This window comes from Chaetodon trifascialis, chromosome 8 (genome assembly GCF_039877785.1).
Source record: "Chaetodon trifascialis isolate fChaTrf1 chromosome 8, fChaTrf1.hap1, whole genome shotgun sequence".
NCBI lineage: Eukaryota > Metazoa > Chordata > Actinopteri > Chaetodontiformes > Chaetodontidae > Chaetodon > Chaetodon trifascialis.
The window spans coordinates 16,890,141-16,905,582 of NC_092063.1; the positions used below are offsets into that span (position 1 = coordinate 16,890,141).

Consider the following 15,442-nt stretch of genomic DNA (forward strand, 5'->3'; position numbering starts at 1 on the left):
CATTTATTCTCTCTTATTTCCCTTTTGTCCAAGTTTGCTTTGTCTTTAAATTGCCATACTCCTTCCTCTCAATTATAACCAGTAGTTTCCATACATTAATTTTTCTTTTTATATCCAAGTGAGATATTTCTCACTTATTGCCTGCGCTCTGTTTATTCTATATGTAATTAAATGTCTGTGAAGATTCTCGTCCATTCAGGTCACGGTACTTCTAACTTTAACGAAGCACATTACACAGCGCACTCATCCACAAATATAAAACGTTTCTGTTTATCTGTGACATTGTCAGTCCTTTTCTCAGAAGCCAGGGTAATATCGGAAAAAAAATGTCATCCATTCAATAGCTCAAACTGTACTGTAAACAATGCCAGGAAAGCGGCGGGGGCTGGGAGGGCTTTGTTTCAACAGAAGCCACCCTGATGCAATTGACAGTTGGACCTTTAATGTTCGCACTTTCTTACTGGCTGCTATCCTCTCAACAAAATGCTTGTGCAGTCATCTCACTCACTTTCCACACTCTAAAACTAGCCGTGGAGTGCAGCAAGCTGTCAGCACTGATTCAGTTGGACAGGTCCGGCTAGAATGTATTAATTTTCTCATACGGGAGAAAAGTGCTTTTCTAGGTTTCGGTACCCCCCACTTTGCCTATATCCCTGTGCATTAGTGTCCTTTTGAGAAGCCACTTTTTTTTCTTTTGGAGAGATTTTCTGCAGCCATGAAAGACAGATGCAGAAAAAGCAAAGTGAGCACGGCCTCTCAAACTGTCCGATAACATGTGTTCTGCTTTGTCGAAAAGAGAAAGCCACAGTTTCTCAACTCTCACTTGCGAAAGTCATGAGTAAGTCAGAGTCCATGCTCAAGGCACAGCCGTTTCACACTCCCACAAGCCAATTTCACTTTTAGCACTCTAAAGACAAGATTTAATAAACCTCTTCATTGCACAGTCAGGCCTTATGAAAGTGCCGTCCGGCCTCACAATGTACATTTTACTCACTATTTATCTGCAAAGAGGACTTAATAAGTTGCCTCTCGAGTGCACACAAGGTGAGCATTACTATGGGGACGCGGAGTGCTCCTCTGTGCTCCATGGTACTGAAGCCTGTCCCATTGTGGCGAGAGACAACAGCTGTCTTTACCTTTGGCAGGCAAACAGGCTCATTAAGGGCGGCCATGTTTGTTTTTGTGCCCGATACCTAGCCCTAAGCAAACACTGCCATATCTCCACTCCACAGGCCTTGCAGCCTCAACATTTCCTTCCCTATTGTGGAGCGAGGCCCTGGCACGTCGAGCCTGCTGTACTTTTTTTTTTCCCCCCGCGAGCTCTGGCCGAGCTGCCAATGGCTCTCAAAGAATGCGTGCTTAATTGAGAAATTTAGTCGAGGTTCGAGCTGATGAAATGCTGAAATGCAGCTAGCACACTGCTGAGATGCTGTGAATATTGTGCGTGTGTTACAAACATAATGCACGTCATTATACTGCCCCATATCACATCTTGTGGTATGTCACAAGAAAGCTTTCTTTGTTTGTTGTGCCATAGACGTGATAAAGGCGTCATTATTTGGTCTGCTCACAGCTAACAGTAAAATCTGCAGAGAAAGGTTTCATTCGCATATTTTCTCCTCTCTCAGCACTGTCTGCGGCTTGAGTGACAAGGCAGGTTGAATTCATAACGCTTTGACAAAAATTCCATTTAAGAGGGAAAATGGCATTGAATGTCATTCCATTACTGCAGACGGCAAACACAGGAACACTCTAACCCAGAAGGCATTCACATTAACTTATACAAAATAGCAGAAAGACTGCATTTTGGCTTCCCTATAATATATGTACAGTACTGGAATATTTTCAGCCAGAGCACTTCAAGAGTAGTCTCCCAAAATGTACTCACTTATTTGATTTCATCCCTTTTCACCATTTGTCAAGCCCAAAGTCACAATGCATTTTGAAATGAGTTCTTAATGTGGAGTAATGAGGCTGTCATGGCAAAGCAGTCTCTGCTTGTTTGAATTTGACTCATGTCGTAGATTCAATTAAATCAGCTGAAGTCAAGCTGGCCCCAGGCCAGATCGGTAATGGGTGACCTCATTCAAACAATGCTCTGACATATTGAAACAATAAGAGGAAGGGCCTTGAGTCAGTTGCAAAAGCAAACTCCGCTCGAAAGCGATAAGGTAGAAAAATCACAGTGAAGTCACCAAAGTGTTTGAAAGGTTCATGTCGACGTGTGTCTTCTGGGGTGCTCGTGTGCTTTTCTTTTTCTTAGCAGTTTTGCCAAAGTTGTTGTCTATGTAGCACCTCACAGGACAAGCTGACTGCTGTGTGTGTGTGTGTGTGTGTGTGTGTGTGTGTGTGTGTGTGTGTGTGTGTGTGTGTGTGTGTGTGTGTGTGTGTGCGTCTGTGTGTGTGTGTGTGTGCTATCATTAAAACCACAGGCCTAATGAAGTGCAATAATAATGTAACAAATACAAACACGGCAAAAGCAATTTACTGTAAAGATAAACATCCCTATTGCCAATATACTAAACCACATATACTCAGTGAACTCTGACTCCCACTTCCTTTGCCTACAATAATTGAAAAGAAAATTGCTTGAGCTTCGAGATAAGAGTACCTTGCAGATTTTAAACACAGCTGACCCATTTCTTCTTTTGGAGGTTTATTTGTCCTCAGAAGTCTAAACTGATTTATTTGGATGTTGAAATGCCTGGAATCTAAATCATGACACAAACACTCCCAAGGCTATGTAAACAGCCCTTCTAGTCCCAGTCTAAGCCACGCTTTCTGAGCAATAACTTGAGTGCCAGGGGCAAAAAGCACTTCTCACTTTTGGATGGTTCTCCATTGTCACACAGTTATTAAGAGACGGCTCTCCTCAGTTTGTGTAAAAGGGAGTTGGTATCGCTAAAAGGCAGATTTTGACTCTACTGTCAATGTACAATCAATTCCGTTACTTATGTCGAGGTGCATTTACTATTTATAATGTGTAAATTCACAGTTTGGACAGACAAGAGACAACTTGAGTGCTTTGTAGAGTAAACAGAACCAAAGTAATGGAATTAAAACCGAACATTTTGCTTTACTTGCTCTTGTTTCTCTATTCAGCAGGGCAAGAGCAGTTACTGTAAACAGATAAAAGAGCGCACACACACACACACACACACACACACACACACACACACACACACACACACACACACACACACTCACTCACTCACACTAACTAGTAACTGCATCTCATTAGGCGGCATTCCCTCTGGCCCTTATTCCATTAGAAATTAAAACTCGGGACAATTAGCAGCAAATTGGTCTCAGCTCAAGGCTCCAAGATGACTTAATTACAGGCTCATCTGAAAACTGTGCGATGGCACTGTGCTGCAGAACACAGTGAGTACCTGGAGTAAGGGTCAGTCACAACAAAGTTGAATGGATGAAAAATTAGCTGCTGGAAAAAGGCCTGCACGCCAGAAAAAAACATATTCAAGTCATGCAAAGGCAGAAATGGTTTAATAGTGTCAGCTGTGAGGAGGTGTGAAGGATAACAGTGCTGCTGCTTGTTCTTCCTGGTTTTAAGATGCAATTTTAATAAAGGATAACATCAGGAGTGAGATATTATAAGCCGCATGCATAATGTTAGAGCAGCCCTGCTGGTCATTCCAACCAAAGGACACTGCATGTAAAGGGAGAGGCATAGAAGAGACTGTCGGTTTGCCACTTCCTGGAGATAGAGGGTGCACACATCTAATCTAAGAATTTCATTTGTGTAAATTTTCCATCTCTACTGATCAAGATGAGAAGCTCTTTTATAGCGCAGCCCCACGCAGCCATTCAGCTGACAATACAGGTGTATTTTTACATAAAACTTGAAGTAGCAGCACTTAGATTTAGCATCCTATTGTAGCCTCACTGCAGTATGGCTCCATGGCCAGAGTGAGCACAGAAAGGACGGTATTTCATCAAAATCCTGAAGCAACTTATTTTTTATCTGCTTCATCACTCTGCTTATGACAAGGACACAAAGCACATTTTTTCGGTAATTGAACCAACTCTAGTTTATGTAACGACTGACCGTTCTGCCCTTCAAGCGAGAGAGAGGGACAGAGAGAGCGATTTGATCGCTCCATGTACTTGCTCTCGTCACGTGACACCATGTCCCATTATATTGTGATGTTGTCATAGGAGGAGAGGAAATGAAATGCCTTGAAGCTGTATGCCGAGTGTGTGCATGATTGGATGGTGGGGGATTCAGAGGTGTAAAAGTGAGTGAGTGTATATGACCCTGCGTGTGTGTGTATGTGTGTGTGTGTGTGTGTGTGTGTGTGTGAGATCCTGCCGGTTTCAAAATTAGTTTGGAAGTCCTGCAGTTGTAATTGGGCATCTTGGCCAACAGAAAGTTAGACTGCGCATTGATTTCTTCTGATGAGAATACTGTCAATGACATGTGGATGATTGCATTATTAGCAGGAATAATGGGGCCAAATACAAAAGCAACATTTGAACCAGAGGCTAGCATTTATCCTACAACCTGAGTGAGAACAATATCAACTATATATATCGTGTCTGTCACACAAGTTTAAAGACTCAAAACAAAAACATGTTGTATGTGGGGATGACTGACAACCATTGAACCACTGACTGACAACCGGTGGAGCCAATCACACCAGCAGAAACAGGACAGAGGAGTCAAAATAACCTACACCTCAAGCTGATACAAGCTGAGGTCTGGCCTCACGAGTCCAATTTACCTGCTGCTTAACAACTTCTCTGTTGTTTTCCTGCTTTATCTTTTGTCTCTGATTCCTACATATCCACAAAAAACACCTACATGCAGACTGAGATGAAGAGCCGCTGGTAGCTATTAGCTACCGCAACTCTTAAAAGCCTTCTAGCTCTGCCAATAATCGCCATGCTACTTGAACGCTTTGAATATAGCTCAGTTTTGCATTTTTTATGCAAATGTGAAGCCTGATGGTATATGAGCTGTTTGAAAGCTTGTTTCTTACACGGCAGCAATATGAAGAGATATCCCAATGAAAAGCTGTGCCTTCATCTCCTCTGTGTCTGCATAAATGATCATTCATACTGTAAGACCTCCTCAGATGGCTTTGGAGGTTAATGAGTTCGATGTGAGTGTGGATAACCAAACATCACACAAGTACTGTTAATTATTTGTGGCAGCTGTCTGTGACAATACTGTTATCATGTGTACTCATAATGATAAAATTCAAAACAGTTTACCGATACTTTTCTTTCAATGACTCACACAGTCAATACTGTAGGATGTTTATGAGCTGGCAGTGAGATACTGAGGAGATAAATGCACAGTTTCTATATATATCTGGTTTTATTATCGCTTTCATGGCTTCCTTTATGTAAAGGGGTTTTTTAGCTCAAACCACCAGGCGTGACAAAAATTTGGGGGGAAACACTGCATGCATTCAACTCGGTGGGTTACAGTTTAAACCTGCTTTTCATCCCGTCTTTGCACCTATGCAGTTTATGGTGGGAGGCAGCTGCTTTTGCTCTAAAACCGTTTCATCATTATTTTCCACCTGATGTGCAGACAGTGTCATGCAGTTGCAGTCATAATCCCAGTGAAGCCAGTAATTAAACAACTGTGTGCATGTCAACACGGCTGCTGTTTTACACGTCGCGATAGCCAAATCTAGATGCCGAGAAAGGGAAACGTTTCTCAGTTTTTAACAATGGAAAAATTGGGGACAATGAGCGATGAAAGCAGCTGTTGTTTTTTTTCAACAAGTCACTGTGTCAGTTGAGAATTTCCTTTGTGTGTGTCTCTGTGTTCGGGGGATGTTGCATGAATGGGCAGTCAGCATTTAGGGTTCAAAAGAAAACAGCAGCCTGAGCTCCTGTCTGTGTGAAAACCAAGGCTACGGTGCTCTGTATCAAGTGCCATTGTTTTGGTAATAGTAAACCTGGGGCACTTGCCAGGAGGCATTAGTCATTCATCTAACAAGTTCCACAAAACAAACCACAAAGTGCTCCACCGTCGACTTCCTCTTATTGAATTCTGAGCACATAAGCACATTTCCAAGTGTCTTACAGCAAGGTATAGACTTTCTGATGACTAGCTACCTGAAGTATGGCTGCCATGTTTGTTTATTTGTGCGTTTTCCTGACAGGAAGCCAGCTCATTTGTTTTGTTTTTTTTTTGGACAGAATGAAGAGGGAGAAGAAGGGAGGTGGCGGGTGAAAGGCAGATAGGAGGGGATTAGGGCGGAGTGCAATTTTTCAGCAGGCCAGGCATATGACATGATCTCTAATTACCCACAAAGCACTGTGTAACCCGAGCCACAGATTAGGCTGCATTATCAGGCTTAATAAAACATGACCATCTCTCAGTTTCACTCCCTTTCCCTGCCCCGCTGCCACAAACATTTGCTCCTGGTTATGACGTTCCTAAAGCCTTTTGCTGTTGCTGTTTTAATTGCAGAACCTCGAAATCTGAGGATGGGATGGTTAATGGAGATAATGGGCCAAGAAGAAAAAAAGTTCTGATGCATATTTTCATGAAATATTGGACAGTTTTATCTCTCTGACCCTGAGGCAATTATTTCAATAAAAGGGGAAGTCACTCTTTGATGGAACTCATCTAAGCTGCCACAAGCCAACATTCGAAACCACTGCTTTATTACAGAATATGGACTGTATTTTTATAAATTTAATAGAAATGCAGTGGAGTAAAAAGTACAATATTTCCATGTGAACTATATTGCAGTTGAAGCATAAAGTTCCATAAAATGGAAGTACACATGTAAAATACTAGAACCTCTAAATTGTACTTAAAGGACCAGTGAGTGGGATTTGGTGGCATTTCAGTGGTGAGGTTGCAGATTGCAGCCAGCTGAACACCCCTCGCTTCACTCCTCCCTTTCCAAGCATGCAGAAGAACCTACAGTGGCCACAAATCTCACAACAAACTCGAAAGGTGTTCTCTAGAGCCAGCGTTTGATTTGTCCTTTCTGGGCTACTGTAGAAACATGGTGGAAGTTGTGGAAGGGGTCCCACTGTAGACATAATGAGCTCATTCTAAGGTAATAAAAGCACAACAATTCCTATTTTCAGGTGATTATACACCAATGAAATCATACTTATGAATACTCTATTGCATTTCTGGGATAATCTTACAAACTGCTCATTAAAGTCAAAAACTTGAGTACATCTAATGTACAGACAGTGGTACATAAACTTTTGATATTATATCTTTACTGTACTTTAATGTAAGACTTTCTTTTACCTGTAACAGAGTATTTCTACCATGTGGTACTGCTACTTCCACCTATGTAAAGGATTTCAATATGTCTTTCATCATTGCTAAGGTGCCAACAACACACACAAAAGCATGCATACATATGCGCACACATACACATAGAGTATACTTACTTGCTTGGTTCACGTGGGTTGTGCCAGTAAGTGCTGCTTTAGGCTACGGTTTTTCACTACTGTCTACTGTGTTATTAACAATTCTATAAAAAGATCTGCTCAAGTTTCCCTTTCCTGTGTGTTAACAACCGTGCCGAGCTGCTGTGAGGTTGTTGAGGCCTGGTTAAGAGACAGACAGAGTCCTTGATAGCAGAACTCTATTGACCGTATATCATGATTCCCAAAATGCTGCTTTTCTTTCCTCTGTTTGTTTTTCTTTGCGACATCACTCATCAACGAGGCTCTTGGCCAGCTTGAGCCTAAATAGGTCGACAACACAAAGAGAGGGCCTCTTTCTCTCGCTTTCCCTCCCTTTTCTCAACCCACAAGTCTCCACAAACCTCTCTACCTCCCTTTTTCTTTAATGTCTATCTCTATTCTTTTCTCTATCCAGAACTGTACAGCAACTTTTCCATTTCTCCTCGTTTTAGTGGATTCCCATGTCTTAAACCAAAAGATAACAGCATAAGAACTAAAACCATGGTATTACCCCTGTACTTTCTGTCACACTTCTCTCTCTGCCCATTGTAAACAATCATGGAGCTCATCATTAGCTCTCAAAGAGGAAGAATGAGCCACAGTTTGATTACCTCGGCGGCTCTGTGGGCTCCCGCAGTCTCTGCTGACTCAATTGGACGCAGACGATTACAGCCTTGCACAGGCAATTATATCTGCCTGCTAAATATGTCACACGTAATAAACACATGCTCCTGACAGACAAGGGACAAGGCGAGACAGTCACAGCTGGGGAAAGAGGAAAGAGAGCAAATTCAGGATCTTATGGATTTATCAGCCTTGTCTTCCTCAAGTGGAAACCTTTGGCAGCCCAAATCAATGAATGTCAATGAACTAACGGAAGACATCAGCCTTCAGGTTAGAAATTAAAGACCTACAAGTGATGCAACCTAAAAAAGTGATTCTGATCTGATTTATCATTGAACTCCCTCAAGACTTAGAGTGATCCAAGCACAGGCTCAGATCAGAAAAATGTACTTTATATGTACTGTGTAAATCTGGGCCCGAACCATGAACTGAACTTTCATATAGGTACTGTCCCTTCAGGCTGCAGTGCAAGCATGGCACTGACACCAGGCCGGTAATATTTGTAAAGGATATTCAGTGAAAACAAGGGAGGGAAAGAGCCTTAAATCCCTGGCAAGGAGCTTATACCATGGCCCATGGTGTTTGCACAGGACATACCTCAGGAAGCTGAGACAACTGGGAATGTTTGTCCAGCTTCCAGCCTCTTCCATACAGTACATACATACAGCACAGGCAGCACAGCACATACAGCACAGCGCATACATACATACATTGACATATATACTGTAAACTGTACATAAATATGTATGGCAAATCATACATCCAGTGCATACATAGGTCTACAGTAAACATGCTGTGTACATACTGGGACTACTGACTGTTTTAATCACTGATTCTGTTAAATCTTTTATCAATGAATTGTGTCCCAGATCCCAAGAAGATGACTTCACATGGCTTCTGTTCCCCAGTCAACAGTCAACACTCAAAGACTTCCATTTACAATGACATAAATCAGACAAACATTTTCTGTCAACTGACTAATCAATTAATTGACTTATCAGCTCATGGAAACATACAGTGTCTATACATACTGGACATGGCCTATAGAAAGAGGCTCTCTTGGCACTCATGCACTCACTATTTGTCTACATTTGCTTCCCTTAAGCATAGAGATGCTGGCTGGGTTCTGTATGAGTGCAGATGTACAATATATGTGGTGTGTTGTACGTTGCAGCTTTCCAAATCGTCCTCTAGGGTTTTTTTCCTTTGTTTTCTACTGCTAAACAAATAAAATTGGAGTTACTTGGAGGTCTCATGTTAAAATCTCCTGAGGGAACAGCTCAAAGCTCCAGTAATCTTGTCAGTGCAAGTGAACTTAAACCACTAAAAAAAAACCCCAACAATACCACTGCAACAAATGCATGTTTAATTATTACAAGAGATGACAAAGCTCTGAGGAACTTCCACCAAGATAGATAGATAGATAGATAGATAGATAGATAGATAGATAGATAGATAGATAGATAGATAGATAGATAGATAGATAGATAGATAGGCTGCATCTTTTGCACATCAATTTAACCACACTGTCGAGCCTCGTTCCTTCTGAGTGTTTGCAGCCATTAACAAACATAATCAACATTTAACTAAACACCCAGGGGCCTACTCTGCAGCAGGTGCTGGCTCTGTTTCTTTCTCTTTCTTCTTCTGCAGTAAGAACAAGAATGCCGTCGCACTGCCCCATGGGAAGGCCCAGGCTGACTAATGTAAGCACACTACAGTGGGGCGGCTGGTCTTAATTACGGTAACAGACGCTGAGGGGGATGCACTGCTACCCACCAACGAGCAAGTAGCTTAGCACTGCCAGGGCCAATAATTAGCACATGGGTAGCCCCCCCCCCCCCCCACCTCCACCACTACCACTACCACACACACATTCATACTGTCACTCTCATAGCCTACATCAAACACAAGCATTTCAAGGCCAAAGAAAGACAAACGGGGCATTTGAATGGTGAAAAAGTCATTCGTGATCCTGCATGTGGTATTACTGCTGCATCACGTATCTCATTTCCTTTCATCAATATTTATCTAACAAAAATCCCCAAAACAAAGACAGAAAAAAAAGATGTAGACACCTTGTGGTCAGTCGGGAAAAGACTTTTCACGCAGTCACCTGAGTAAGGAAAAAAATATATATATATGGCAAGAAATCTCTGTGCCATATGCTGACTCTGTGACTCAGCCAATGTCAGAAGCAATTCCAGTTTCATTGAAATGATTTCAAATGGTTGGAATCCCTATTAGAAATCTCCTCCGTGTGTCGGGGCTGGGAGAATATGATTTAGTGGCTGTTTTTGCCCCTGCTCGCTGTGTGTCACCGGCCCTTACTGTGGTATGCATGGCCTTCCTCTGCACGGGGCTATGAAAGCAATTGTGATTGTGATTCCGTAGTCAGCAAAACGCTTGAATGGCCCCGAGTTAGCATGTGCAGGCACGCACACTTGCACGCACACACACACACGCTGTCCCCATACTGGGCCACTGATTACTTCAACCCATTTGACTCTCACTCATCCTTTGATTCTCCCTTTTTGCCTCTCTGTCACATACCACAGAGTTTGCCATTAGCTAATAGCAACAACACCACTCAACATGAACATAACACTACAGCCTGCATTACAGGGACTGGTTAATTTATCAGCCATGTTTACAGACTCAAAGTATTAAAAATAACCCTTGCGCATGTATCCAAAACTAACAATTAACATGACTGCGTTTATTTAAGAGCTTGTCTCACCTGAGGATGATCAGTTGATGGGAATTGACTGAATATGTTAATGCAAAGCAATCAAACCTTTGCACAGCATACACAAGGCAGTCCTGTAATAAAAAATAAAACTAAGATAAGGCCTTCAAATGGAGTGCATCATTCCCAAGCTTATCTAAGGGAGAGGAGACCACCAACTAACAAAGCCAGCTCTTCAGTCAGGCCCTATCTAAGCAGATATCAGTTGTTGGGAGGATATATGAGCTGGGTGGGGCTTGGATGTATAAACACAGGGCCTACTCTCTCTATACTCTATGCTATTGCTATACTGTGAGCACTACCTCACCTCAGCTGCAGCAGCAGCAGCAGCAGCAGCAGCAGCAGCAGCAGCAGCAGCAGCAGCAGCAGCAGCAGCAGCAGCAGCAGTCGGCACTGTTTGATTAAGGTATTCAAATAAAGGAGCAGACGCTGTGTTCCCATTTCACAGGGCAAACTAAGAGTGCCTGACAAACAAGTTAAAGTTGTACATGTTGCATAAGATGAGATGCATACTTCCAGAGCTTTCTGCAACGCAAAGAGTGCAAATTATGTATGAGTAATACATGTACCATGCAGCCGTTAAGGCAGCAGAAAGCATTAAAACATGAAACATTTTATTATGGCCATCAGAGCACAAAGCTGTTCTAATGGTATTGTTCTGTGTAATTTCTCCTTGGCTGTGGAGAGCGCCACAGTAATAAAGAGAAGTGAGCATTGAAAGTATTGACATCTTCAAGGTTATTTATGGATCACTGTGAATCATCTTAATCTGCACTTGAAGTACCTTCTCTGCTCATTTTAAAGCATCTCTTTTTTTGCATTCATCACCTGTTTTCTGCTTTCCAGTTCTGAACTTGTCAGCGAACACAGTCTCAGCACAAACTGATGTGGCTAGCAGAGTGATTTGTGTTCTTTAAGCGCCAGGCGATGACAGATGTTGACTGCCAAATCTGCAAAAATGTTCACATCTACCCCTCCTAAGGTGTTTTTGTTGTTTGTGGACAGCACTGCCTAATCAAGGCAAGTGATTCACACAGCGATCGGTGATCACGGTAATTATCAGCACAGTGAATAAGGTGAAGGGAAGAATTGATCCAGAAGCATGCATGCACATCGACGATTATGAGTGAAACAAGCTGCGGCTCCAAATGAGCAGAGTGAAAAAGGCTGAAGGCATGAAAGCAGCACATGTTCCCTGGAAGTCACATAAACTTGCTAATTACTCAAACTAGGCTTGTGTCCGCGCACGAAACAGGTTGGTACAAAACAGGTTTGCAAATAAACGGACTATAACATGAAAAAAAACCAACACATGCTCATTTCATCCAATTAAGCTTGTGTGTGACTCAGATTAACACTAAATTTCACAGCGATAAAAGGGGAGATGTTTTCTTTCAGTTGTGAACTGGTTAAAAAAAAAAAAACAACAAGGATACTGGAGCAGCCAGGAAGGAATAATTGTGCTAAATCTCAATTCAGTTGCCAAATTACAGCCATCTTACCAAAAGCTTCTTTTTATTTAAATTATTTTCACACTTTTCCAATAATATTATCCCAAAAGAATATTCTCAAGATAAAGCAGAAGCCAACAAATCCACCAACAAACTCAGCTACAAACCCAAAAAATCCACATAAATATGCAAAGTAAGTCCGTAAAAACAATTGACCTCAATGCTATGATTAGCCTTTTGGCTCTACGCTGCTTTGGAAAGTGACCTGGGCAGAGTTTGAAATTGGCCAACCGGGCCTGTCAGAGATGATTAGCAGCAGGCAGATCTGATCCATAGATACAGTACCTACATAACAAATCAGATGTCTCTTTAATGCCACAGCCAGTTTGACAAGCGTTTGAGGAGAGGAACTTGACCTCGTGCGCTGTGTTAACAGGACACCAATCCCTGCTGCTCCCGCCTTCATTTGCATTAGTGAAGGTAGTTAGTGTTACACATGTGATGATAGCAAATTATACCTCCCTTTGTGGAAAAGACTCCCCCACACCCCCTCAAGCAAAAGGAGATTTCAATAATTCAAATGAACACTTGTAATTTTGAAGGGCGCCACACTTTTGTAACAGTGACACTAGTTGGTGTCACTTTCTCCCTTGTGAAAGCACTTTATATCACTTAATATCTACTGGCTTTGTTTCCAGGACTCATGCTGTGTGTGGATATCAGCATATTCTTGGGATTATCCGCATGGAGGATGATCCTAATTCGCCTGACCTACAAAATGATAGCCTGTGCGGAGAAGACAGTTATATGAGCCCATTTGTGTGTCGCAGGTGTAAACCAGGCTCGTCAGTAAACGTTTCACATGGACTTTATTTCATCTGTGATCAAATCAGGCTGAATAAAACTGTCTTCGGAGCTCAAACAAGCTCTGCACGACCGAACCTGAGCAGCGACCGTTTTTTAAGACCTGCACAGGGAGATGATGTTTGCTGTTGATGACTGGAATTTTCCATTCAGTTACAGAGATTTTCCAATGCCCACACAGTGAAAGACAAACATCCCCAACTGTGTATCATTCCCCTCATTGCCATACCTGAAAGCCATCTTTATCTGACAGAGCAAGGCAAAGAGCTGCAGACCATCTTTGCCTCCTTAGAAGTTCATCTGCAGCAGCAGGTCAACAGCGAGCGCCTGTTGATTTGTAATATTCCCACCACGGTAAGCGACAACAACAAAGTCTAATTCTGTGAGTGCAGATGGCTGAATGGAGGTAGCACTAGAGGAGGCTGTAAGTCTGTTAATTAAACAGTTTAAAATAGTTTTCCAACTGTTTCCACAGGGCATATCTTAGGTTTGTGCAGCTCATTAGTACACTTGCTGTGAGCTTATCTTACTTTGTGGTGTTTTTTTTTTTTTTTTTTTAAATCTCCTATGGCAGGCTTTCAGTTTAACACACCTAAAGATTTCTAGTGTTGCCCCATCCTTCGCTTCTTTATAACAGGATTAACAGACATGGGTTGTTTTTTGCGGGGGATGATGATTTATTTAAACTACAAAATATTCATAATGTTGTTTTAAATGCCACCTGCGCACTTGCAGTGGAGTCAGTGCAGGTCACAAACCTAAAGCCGCGGGGTGTCAAAGCTCAGAAAAGAGAGGTACCTGTAGCTACCAGCCAGGCTGGTTTCTCCTCACAAAGTAATTAACAGTACATTACTGACACACATGCATTTAATCGTTGAAGTCCCAGCGGAAGAAAGCATGTAAAGCTATGAGAAACCATTGAGAGGGAAGATCATGTTGGAACAGAGAGCAGAGTGGGGCAGTATGGATTCTATACAGCCCCTGGTATTCCACATCGGGTGGGACACTTAATGCCAGCTTCGTGCAAAACACAACTGCACAATCTCACCGGGGAAATAACATAATAACCATGTTGGTTAGAGAGAGAGAGGGAAGAAAGTTGCACTACATGTTTTCTTTCAACAGCAAAATAGAAAGATTGCATGTTTCAGTCGAAAGTAACTGAATACAAATCCTGTGCCCTGCAGACTAAATGAAACGCTGCCCATCTGATCTCAGGTCACTTGCTGACACTTGACTTTTTTTTTTTTTTTCTTTTTTTTAAGTGTGTGCCCGTGAATCAAACGTGTCAAATACATGCGTTTGGCGTTGCGTGAACGTTGCAGGCTGTATTCAGCTCATATGGAGAGACAGGTGAGACACTAAGCATTTCAACGCACGAGGACACACAGTTTGTTATTTACCTTGTTCGAGTGGTAATAGTCCAACGAGCTCAGACAACTTGGATCAGTCGGTATGGAGCATGAACCCACATTTGCCGGGGGCGCAGGATAAAATCTCACGTCCATCTCAGGTTGTGCGAGACTGAAGGCATGAAATCACTTTCAGCGTCTTTGACTCACTATTGTCTCAGCAAACACAACGCCGAAGCAGGAGACACGCGCGCGCACACACACATACACACACACATACACACACAAAAAGAAATGGGGGAGTTTTACTCGGTGCACTCTTCCCTCACATCCGTTCGCGGCCGAACTTCGGCACCAACTCTGAAGATGCGCAGTCCTCCTCAGAGCCCCGCACCAGGATGCGAAGCACTCACTCACTCAAAACGCAGAGGACAATTTTCATGGAAACACACGTGTTGGCAAAACTATCCCGTTGTTCCAGAACAAATTAAAGCAAAACTTAGATCCTCTTTTTAAAAACCCCTTTTAAACAGCAGCCCATAAATGTGCAGCCTCCTGTTTTCCCACTGCTCTCAGGACTCCACACGGGCTTTGTTATGGAGGTGCATATTCTTGCATTGGTTCCAGTACAGAAGTGGTTGGACTTCCCTCTGCCATGCGACCTCTGCCGATAATAAACGGGAAAGAGGAACGGAGGGAGAAGGGGGAGGGGAGATTGGTGGCTGCCTTGGCAACCGCTCTCCTTTCTGCAACTGCGCGCTTCTGATTAGCTGGAAATGTAGTAGTGTGCGCGGCTGTGCATTATAAAGCGCACTCTGCCTCCATCAGTGCTTCATAAAGGCTTCCATTTGGGTTATTGTACCAAGGCGGATGGGAGGAGGTTGCGCGGAGTCTCTCCTCTGTTGTTCCACCGTGTATTCATGTATTTTTGTTTGTCATTTTCATGGCTGCAAGCCGAACCTGTTGTGTTTAATGCCGACATC

The 15,442-nt window shown here is 42.6% G+C and overlaps 1 protein-coding gene across 2 annotated transcripts in view; it reads right to left on the minus strand.

The window, feature by feature from the left end:
* LOC139334703 (TOX high mobility group box family member 2-like) overlaps positions 1 to 15,134 on the minus strand; it is an 80,837-nt gene extending 65,703 nt beyond the window's left edge. The window contains exon 1 of one of the 2 annotated variants that reach the window (XM_070967793.1): positions 14,511 to 15,134. In XM_070967793.1, coding sequence (XP_070823894.1) covers positions 14,511 to 14,615 — 105 coding nt within the window. In that variant the 5' untranslated portion in view covers positions 14,616 to 15,134. The remainder of the gene's footprint in view (positions 1 to 14,510) is intronic. The other variant, XM_070967794.1, reaches the window with a different exon arrangement.
* Between the last annotated feature and the right edge of the window lie 308 nt (positions 15,135 to 15,442).